Below are 10,688 nucleotides of genomic sequence, written 5' to 3'. Positions count from 1 at the left end.
GAGAAGTAAACAGTAACTATTACCTGGTATATGGTTTTACAACTTACTGCATACACATTGTAGTGCACATATTTAAAATATAACTGGAAACACATAAACATAGAGAACTGCTTTTTCTCTTAATAGCTCGAGTTTCCATGCAACACTTAATAGCCATACACTGGAAAGTACATGATTATTTTTCAGTTCCAAAGGTCAAGTGTCAAGGTTGTTTGTAAATTACAGGTATTTTCCTTACAATAGCTGAATTGCTTTAAAGTTCAAAGGTTAAGATTATTGTTATCTTTAATGAAGCAATACAGCTATATTTGGACCTAAATTAAGGTGTTAAGAGTAATTTTACATGTTTGAGGGGTTCAGATGGACTTTCGGTAAAAATGACAACCCCGATGATCATATATACGAGAAGGGAGGAAAGCTCTTGATGTCGAAATGTCGACCCACCTAACTTTCTTGCATCAAAAATAACATGTCTAGTTTATCTACGGGAAAATGTTTAGATGGATATTTTTTTATTTAAAAACCTCCCATATGCACGTTAAATGTATTCTCCTTCTGCGGACATGAACTCCGTTTCCTCTAAACACACGCCATTTAAGAGTTTCAACGTTTTTCGCAGTCAGCCTGCCACCTTTTTAAAATGTTAATGAGGTTGACGTCAGCAACGTGCCGAGACCCGTTGTGTGACAAGCTGGAAGTGCAGCCATGTTTTCGCTAAACCAACCAACACTGCATGTTTCAGCACGCGCTGGTACATAATAATGAACATCATGTTTTCCTGGAATTCATCCGAAACTGCTTCTACTTACAACCAGCCAAACATTGCGCATGACTGCATGGGTCAGGGTGATAACCTTTAGTTCACTTCATTCGTAAAATGAAATAAAAATATAAGAATATTAAGAAAGTATTGTTCCAAGTATTGGGCCTTGTACTACTCCTTTAAGAATATCGATTAACCGAATTCGAAACGCTATAGTCAAAGTCAGATAGCTGTTGAGGAGTCCCTCAATCTATATATCCAGTTCTATTGTTCTCTGTACAGTCCTGTTAGGGCCGATGCAGCATTCAAAACTGTTACTTCTCCATCCAAGTTGACCGAAAGTTGTACCGTACCCTGATCGCTGAGAAACAGGAGTTGAATGTTCTTTTCAGTTTGGTAACATGATTTTAATCACACTTATACCTGTTTGAATTGCGAGGATTGTAGTTTTGGAAGAGACTCATTTTATGGGAAATATAATTAGGAAAGATAGAAATGGACATGGTGGTGGTCTCGTGTGTTTTATTAACTCCCACCTCCCCTGCAGAAGAAGACCAGATCTTGAGTCAACTTTAGTCGAGAGCGTAGTAGTTGAGGTCACTATTAACAATCGTAAGCGGGCCATTTTAGGAGCTTACAANCCCCCCTCAAATACGAAAAACTCTGTCTACGACGACTTATGTCAGACTCGAGATCGAGTCAGCATACATTATGATAATACTTTGCTCGTTGGAGATTTAAATGTTGACATGAACGTAAATGACAATATATTATCCAATATTTGTGATATCTTTGATATGAAAAACGCGATTAAATCTCCAACATGTTTTATGAAAAACTCGCAGCCCTCATCTGTTGATATCATTTTAAGTAACACTACATCTTTTTTATTTAGTACGTTTGCTTTTAACTGTGGTCTTAGTGACTGGCATCATATGATTGGGACTGTTTTTAAAGGGAAATGTAAACCAGTTATGAAAGAAAAGACGAAATATAGATGTTTTGAAATTTTTGATGAAAAAACTTTCAGTGATGATTTGAAGTAAAATCCCTTTCCAGGCAACTTATGCTTTTGATGATGTTGATGATATTTATTGGGCCCATGAAAAACTTATCACTGACATTATTGATAAGCATGCTCCTGAAAAAGAAATAGTAGTAAAACAGAAAAGATGTCCATTTTTAAATCAAACTTGCGTAAAGCTGTGTATAAGAAACTATTTATTTTTAACAAATATACTGGTTGCAAATCAGCCTCTTATTGGGAGGCATATCGTAACCATAGAAATTGTGTGTGTAAATTTCGTAAACAATCTATGCGCAACTATTTCTTCGAACGCTGTGCAGGTGGTCCCAAATCAAAAGATTTCTGGCCCACCATTAAACCATTTTTATTAAATAAGGGCTCTGCACAGTGCAATAATGTAATTTTAAAGGAAGATGAGGCCATTATCAGTGGTCAAACGGAGGTCAGCATTTTTTAATAATTTTTATGTAAATGTTGCTTCTGATTTTGGTACAGAAGATTCTTCTGATGTAACTATTTTAAAAGAGATAAGGGCACAAAATAATGATCAGTCAAAGTTTTGTTTTAGTCATGTCTCTCCTTTCGTGGTTGAAAAGGCTATCTCGAAGGTGAAGGCGAAGAAGGCCACTGGTATCGATGGCATATCTTCAAAACTCCTTAGAGCCTGTTGTACTGACATCAGTGTGCCTCTGAGCGACATGATTAACCACTGTTTTGATAGATCAGAGTTCCCTTGCAGACTCAAGGAGGCACAGATAGTTCCTGTTATTAAGAAAAAATATTTTAGATAAACAAAACTACCGAACAGTCATCATTTTACCTTGTATATCGAAATGTTTTGAAAGAACCATGTGTAATAAACTGACTGCCTTTTTTAGTAATGTTTTTCATCCTTTCCTTGCAACCTTCCGACCAGTATTTGGGTGTCAATCCACCCTGTTGCGACTTGTTGAGGATTGGCGTAGAGCCCTGGACAACCATGAGTATGTCGCTGCCATACTGATGGACCTATCCAAGGCTTTTGACTGTCTTTCTCATAACTTGTTAGTCGGGAAGCTGGATGCCTATGGTCTGAGTAAAGCCTGAGTTAACCTGGTGTCCAGCTATCTGAGCAGCAGGAAGCAGCAGGTAAAATTTGCTCCAAATGCGGTGACTGGCTGGAAGTGCTGAAGGGGTACCAAAGGGTTCTATTTTAGGACCTTTGCTTTTTAATGTATTTGTAAATGATATGTATTTATATGTGACATCCTGTAAATTATATAATTATGCAGACGACAACACTGCCAGTGAATCAAATAAAGACCCAGATGCTTTAAAACATAATATTAAAAATGACTGTCAAAATTTAATAGACTGGTTTAAATTAAACCAGATGAAAGCAAACCCTGATAAATTCCAGGCCATTTGTATAGGGAAACGTTCGGTAGATGCTATACAGTCTTTTTTTATTGGCGAAATAGATATTGTTCCTGACAGTGTTGTCAAACATTTAGGTGTGAACTTTGATTCATTTTTAAACTTTGAAGCTCATATCTCTGAAATTTGTAGGAAAGCCTCAAGGCAATTGTCCATTTTAAAGTGAATTTGGAGATTTTAACCAAACAAGGTAGACTTGTAATTTATAGTTCTTTTATTGTTTCAAATTTTAACTACTGTCCTTTAGTCTGGCACTCTTGTTCCATGAAGAGTGTCAGAAAGCTAGAAAAGATACAAGAAAGAGCTTTAAGGTTTATACATAATGATCACAACTCATCCTTCAGACACTTACTCAGTGTTACCAACAGCTACAGTCTTCATTTAAGGCGTCTGAAGGAAATGGGTTGTGAGGTTTTTAAAATTATAAACAAAGTTTCTTTTGAGTATATTCATAATCATGTAAATATTAAGACGTCTAATTATGACTTCAGGAAAGAAAATACTGCAGAGGTGCCCATGGTCAACACTGTGAAGTATGGACATAAATCGTTTGCTTTTGAGGCCGCCCGGGTGTGGAACAGTCTCCCAAATGACTTCAGAAAAGTTGAAAACCTCAACGAATTCAGGAGGCTGGTCCATTCCTGGGATGGCCCCATCTGCCTTTGCAATATCTGCAAAGAGTGATACTTCATACTGTGCCCTGGTTACCTCTGCCACCAGACATTTTGGATTGTGTGATACTTTTATTGTCTTATCTCAATTCTTATATGTTTTAATTCTATTCTATATTTTTGCTGCATCTTATTTGTATCTTAATTCCATATTTTCCAAAATATTTTTTTTTACAAAACTTGATAAATTTTGTGAATTGATTTCAGTATCATTTTTAATTCACACTATACTAGTGTATATTCTGTCAATTTTTATTCTTTGCTATATTAGCATTGTATGTATATTCCACTTCATAGTGTTTTAATCCTAAGTCCTAAGTAATTCTTGTGTGATATACAAGTATTCATTCACTATTCATTCACTATTCATTCACTATTAACTATGTCTTTTATTAACCTATTCTGAATACTACTTATCTGTGATCACATTTAATGCTTTTCATATATCAACACCATTTTTATATATATATCCCGGGGGCCTTTGTAGGTAGGGGACTCCCAATCACTTAGAAACCTGGGATATGTATACTTTCTTTTTCTGTGATGATTATTACTGTTTTATTATTAATATATGTGATTATCTCCCTTTACTTGTAATATAATATGTTATTGTTAGTTTTACATATGTTTGTCGCAATAATAGCTCTCAAGAGCTAATGTTCCTTGTTTACCTGTATACGACGTTAAATAAAGTTTCTTGTATCTTGTATCTTGTATGACTTTTTATTCCTAATGAACGCCTGACTCTTTGTTTTATTTGCTTTTTGATATCGTGAATTTGTTTATTTACAACTTCTTCAAAACGTGTTTCACTTGCTACGAAACCGTTAACAATAATGAAATTAAGTACACAATAAAAAAGGTACATTATTTAGACTGTATAAAATGTTTTCTATCGAAACGCTTGACAACTGCTTGAAGGTAATAGAAAGAAACGTTCGGATTGGTCTATACAAATTTTGCCAAATTTCACTTTTGATCATTATTACAGTGTGTCGGATTTTGTCAAAATGGTACCACTTCATCTTTATGAAAACGGTTAGTTTTCCTGCAATTAGAAAAATAGGTATTATCGATAGTACTGTATGAAATATTTTGTACAAACTATTTGATATTGACATTTTTCACAAGTAATTGTTAGGTCAAAAATGTAATTTTATGTCAGCCATTCTACTGTCCCATTATCACTCAGCTAACACCGGCGCTTATAGTCACAGACTTCTGCTTGGCCGCCAACTTATGTATTTCTTCACAAACCCCCTTTTTCGTCACACAGACTTCTGTTTCTTGTCACACATACCTCTATATTTTGCCACACATACCTCTGCATTCTATCACACAGACGTCTGCATTCTATCACACAGACTTCTGCATTCTGTCGCACAGACCTCTGTATTTTGTCACACATACTTCTGCATTCTGTCACACAGACGTCTGCATTCTAACACACTGACTTCTGTATTTTGTCACACATACTTCTGCATTCTGTCACACAGACCCCTGCATTCTGTCACACAGACCTCTGTATTTTGTCACACAGACTTCTGTAAATTTTCACAGACTTCTGTATTTTTTCACACAGACTTCTGCATTCTGTCACACAGACCTCTGTAATTTATCACATAGACTTCTGTATTTTGTCACACAGACTTTTGTATTCTGTCACACAGACCTCCGTTTTTCGTCACACAGGCCTCTGTTTCTTGTCACACATACTTCTGTTTTCTGTCACACAGACTTCTGTTTTCTGTTACACAGACTTCTGGTTTTCGTCACACAGAATCCTGTTTCTTGTCACACAGACCTCTGTATATTGTCACACAAACTTCTATATTTTAACACACAGACTTCTGTTTTTCGTCACACAGACTTCTGTTTCATGTCACACATACCTCTGTATTTTGTCACACAGACTTTTGTATTCTGTCACACAGACCTCTGTTTTTCGTCACACAGGCCTCTGTTTCTTGTCACACATACTTCTGTTTTCTGTCACACAGACTTCTGTTTTCTGTTACACAGACTTCTGGTTTTCGTCACACAGAATCCTGTTTCTTGTCACACAGACCTCTGTATATTGTCACACAAACTTCTATATTTTAACACACAGACTTCTGTTTTTCGTCACACAGACTTCTGTTTCATGTCACACATACCTCTGTATTTTGTCACACAGACTTTTGTATTCTGTCACACAGACCTCTGTTTTTCGTCACACAGGCCTCTGTTTCTTGTCACACATACTTCTGTTTTCTGTCACACAGAATTCTGCATTCTGTCACACAGACTTCTGCATTCTGTCACACAGACATCTGCATTCTGTCACACAGACTTCTGTTTTTTGTCACACAGACTTCTGCATTCTGTCACACAGACATCTGTATTTTGTCACACATACTTCTGCATTCTGTCACACAGACGTCTGCATTCTAACACACAGACTTCTGCATTCTATCACACAAACATCTGTATTTTGTCACACATACTTCTGCATTCTGTCACACAGACGTCTGCATTCTAACACACAGACTTCTGCATTCTATCACACAAACATCTGTATTTTGTCACACATACTTCTGCATTCTGTCACACAGACGTCTGCATTCTAACACACAGACTTCTGCATTCTATCACACAAACATCTGTATTTTGTCACACATACTTCTGCATTCTGTCACACAGACGTCTGCATTCTAACACACAGACTTCTGCATTCTATCACACAAACATCTGTATTTTGTCACACATACTTCTGCATTCTGTCACACAGACGTCTGCATTCTAACACACAGACTTCTGCATTCTATCACACAAACATCTGTATTTTGTCACACATACTTCTGCATTCTGTCACACAGACGTCTGCATTCTAACACACAGACTTCTGCATTCTATCACACAAACATCTGTATTTTGTCACACATACTTCTGTTTTTCGTCACACAAACCTCTGTTTTTTGTCACACAGACTTCTGCATTCTGTCACACAGACTTCTGTAAATTTTCACATAGACTTCTGGTTTTCGTCACAAAGACTTCTGGTTTTCGTCACACAGACCTCTGTTTCTTGTCACACAGACCTCTGTATTTTGTCACACGGACTTCTGTATTCTAACACAGAGACTTCTGTTTCTCGCCACAGAGACTTCTGTTTCTCACCACAGAGACTTCTGTTTCTCGCCACAGAGACTTCTGTTTCATGTCACACAGACCTCTGTATTTTGTCACACAGACTTCTGCATACTGTCACACAGACCTCTGTATTTTGTCACACAGACCTCTGTATTTTGTCACACAGACTTCTTCATTCTGTCACACAGACGTCTGCATTCTATCACACAGACTTTTGCATTCTGTTCCATAGACGTCTGTTTTTCGTCACACAGACTTCTGGTTTTCGTCACACAGACCTCTGTTTCTTGTCACACAGACCTCTTTATTTTGTCACACAAACTGCTTTATTCTAACACAGACACTTCTGTTTCTCGCCACAGAGACTTCTGTTTCTCTCAACAGAGACTTCTGTTTCATGTCACACATACCTCTGTATTTTGTCACACAGACTTCTGTATTTTGTCACACAGACCTCTGTATTTTGTCACACAGACTTCTGCATTCTGTCACACAGACTCCTGTATTTTGTCACACAGACTTCTGTTTTTCGTCACACAGGCGTCTGTTTCTTTTCACACAGACTTCTGAATTTTGTCACACAGACTTCTGCATTCTGCCACACATACTTCTGCATTCTTTCACACAGACTTCTGCATTCTGTCACACAGACTTCTGCATTCTGTTACACAGACTTCAGTATTTTGTCACATAGACTTATATACTTTGTCACACAAACTTCTATATTTTGTCACACATACTTCTTTATTTTGTCTTACAGATTTTTAGTATTTTGTCACGCAGACTTCTGTATTTTGTCACACAGACGTCTGCTTTCTGCATTCTGTCTCACAGAATTCTGTATTTTGTTTTATAGATTTCTTTATCTTGTCACACAGACTGTTGAGTTTTAGTCACACAGACTTCTGAATTCAGTCCCACAGACTATTGTACTTTGTCTCATTGATTTCTGCATTTTGTTACACAGACTGCTGAATGTTTGTCATACAGACGTCTGAATTCAGTCACACAGACCATTATCTTTTATGACCTGAACTTTTTTCTTTTTCGCTGGTCATAGAAACGTCCGTATTCTGCCACAAAAACCTTGTTTTTAGAATCTTTGTGACGTCTAACGTACAAAAAAGAAAATACAAAATATACGACGCAAACACATATTTGAAAATCTAGATGCAGGTAACCAAACATGTTGAAGTTTTGCTACACCAAACAATTGTATGTCTTTTTTGTCTCATCGGTGGCACAAATGGTCAACAGAGTGAATATCCATTTCAAAGTGTTTCAAAACATGTACAAACACAGCGCAAGGGGATATGTGCGTATGAATCAGTCGTAGTTCAAATTCCGTTTTGCTGTCTGCAATGACATCTGTACAGACACAATTTTCAAATAGATGATTATTTTGTCGTATTTCAAGTCATTGTTTAAGATACACAATTGACTTGTCTTTTACACTTCATACATTTTATCGTTTTGGCTCCAAGCTTTGCTGACGAGATCGTATCAATTAAAACATGTATGTCCAGTGTTATTTGTTTTTAACTGTGTTTCATTTCTGTATTTTCTTTCTATTTGGGGAAAAATGTCGGTCAGAAATAAAGATAACTTCTTTTTAGAATATATAATATTTTATTAATGAAGCATTAAAATGTAAATGACATCAAACAAACAAAGCGAAAAACAACAACAAACATCACAACAATAGGATGGAATTTTGATATTGTCCATGTTTAACATATATAACAATAATAATAATAATTCGAAGTTCTGATATACCTTGTTATCACAACCTAGTTCGTAGGTCGTCTCAAAGCGGTTCACAAATTATTATCCGTTGTTATAGGGCCTTTGCAATCAGCCAATACCTTTCTCAACTCCCTGTGGAGCATACAGCCGGAGCTGCCTTTTCGGCGCTAAGAGCCAGCATTCAACAATTCTAGCACTCATTTACAGCTGAGTAGACTGGAACATGCGGAGTAAAGTATCTTGCTCAAAGATACAACACAGGGACGTGACGTGACTCGAACCCGCAACCCTTCGGTCACGAGCTCGGCGTCCTACCACTAGACTGCCTTGCCTCCTTAATCAGAGCATATTTCCAGGTATATTATGTACATATCACATAAAATGTCCTCCACCTCGAGAAGTTACATTAATACAAAACATTGTCATAAGCAAAAAAAAAAATAAAAAAAATAGCAATGTTCATCCCTTGTCTATGTTTATCACGAAACATTGCCATAACCAATTAGATGCAATTTACTCTTTCCGTTTAAAGCAAATGTTCTTGTTTTACTAAGGTAATTTGCCATACGAAAGAAAAGAAAAAGCTCCTTGCATTAAATTTTTAAAGCAAATATCTAGATTTTACCAAGACAATTTGTCAGAAGAAAATATGATAGCAATTTGCACTTACCGTCCAATGCATATATCTTTGTTTAACCGAGACAAAACAAAACATTGTGGTACTTTTGCACTTCCAGATCAAGGCAAATGTCCCCGTTTTACTAAGACAATTTGCCATACGAAAAAATGTCTTAGTACTTTGCACTGCCATTTTAAAGCAAATGTCTATGTTTTTTCGCGACCATTTGCCATACGAAAGAAAAGAAACAGCACTTTACATCAGTGTTTTACCAAGCTAATCTGCCATAAGACAAGATGTTGTACATTGCACCACCCTTTAAAAGCTAATGTTTATGTTGACCAAGACAAAATGTCATCAGAAAAAAATGAAGAACTTTGCACCGCCCTAAAATAGCAAATATGCTTGTTTGACCAAAACAATTTGCCATAAGACAAAAAATAGCACTTTGCACTGCCCTTTTGAAACAAATGTTTATACTTACCAAGACTATTTGCCTTAAGAAAAAATGTAGCCATTTGCACTGCCCTTTTAAAGCAAATGTTAATGTTTTACAAAGAAAATTTGCCATAAGACAAAAATGTAGCACTTCGCACTGCCCTTAAGACAGTTAACAAAACGAGAACATAGGAATCTGCACTTCCCTTTAGAGTGATCCGTAAGAGATAAAAGAAACTGTAACACGATTTGCCCTCTACGTTCAAAGCACATGTTTAACACGTAAGCATTAAGTGCAATATATAGCTCAAAGTGTCAGATAAATAGTGGTATCGATTTAAGCATAGCATACCACGACAAAATGCCAAAAAAAACACCAACAACAATCAACGACAATAAAAACGAAGAGGTAGTTATTTTGGTATACAGATATCGTAGAATATTTCAGTTCTAGAAAATGCAAATTAACCTCCTAAAACCAGAAATTGAATTTAATTTAAGTGAGAACTGTTGCTATCTGGATTGGTCGGGTCACTGGTCGTGAGGTCAACCGACAATGCTTAGGAACGCAAACACAGTGTAAACACCCATGGAATTCAAGAGTTCGTTCTTGATATACACATCTTCTCAGGACCCCTGGAATATTTCATGACAAAATCGAAGGCTCGGGTAAGCTATTTGAATGATTTCAGGTATACAAATCTGACCAGGGTGATACATATCCTTCGCAGACACCAGAGGTGTTTCACACAACTTTTAAACCGGTCGATTTTACCTTTGCAGTGCCGCGCGATTCATTTGATTGTCATCATCAATGGTATCGGACTAGGCCAATATCATTAGCAAGGTGTTTCGTAAAGAACCTTTGATTGTGTC

The 10,688-nt window shown here is 36.6% G+C and overlaps 1 protein-coding gene across 1 annotated transcript in view; it reads right to left on the bottom strand.

Moving 5' to 3' along the window:
• LOC110457475 (alpha-L-fucosidase-like) overlaps window positions 1-2,771 on the bottom strand; it is a 14,802-nt gene extending 12,031 nt beyond the window's left edge. The window contains exon 1 of the mRNA XM_021508771.1: window positions 2,657-2,771. Within this exon, the coding sequence (XP_021364446.1) occupies window positions 2,657-2,771 (115 nt within the window). The remainder of the gene's footprint in view (window positions 1-2,656) is intronic.
• Window positions 2,772-10,688: the final 7,917 nt, after the last annotated feature.

The sequence above is a fragment of the Mizuhopecten yessoensis genome, unplaced genomic scaffold (genome assembly GCF_002113885.1).
Source record: "Mizuhopecten yessoensis strain PY_sf001 unplaced genomic scaffold, ASM211388v2 scaffold9157, whole genome shotgun sequence".
Classification (NCBI taxonomy): domain Eukaryota; kingdom Metazoa; phylum Mollusca; class Bivalvia; order Pectinida; family Pectinidae; genus Mizuhopecten; species Mizuhopecten yessoensis.
The sequence above is the reverse complement of the archived record's forward strand: the minus strand, read 5'-3'. Positions and strand labels throughout refer to the sequence as shown.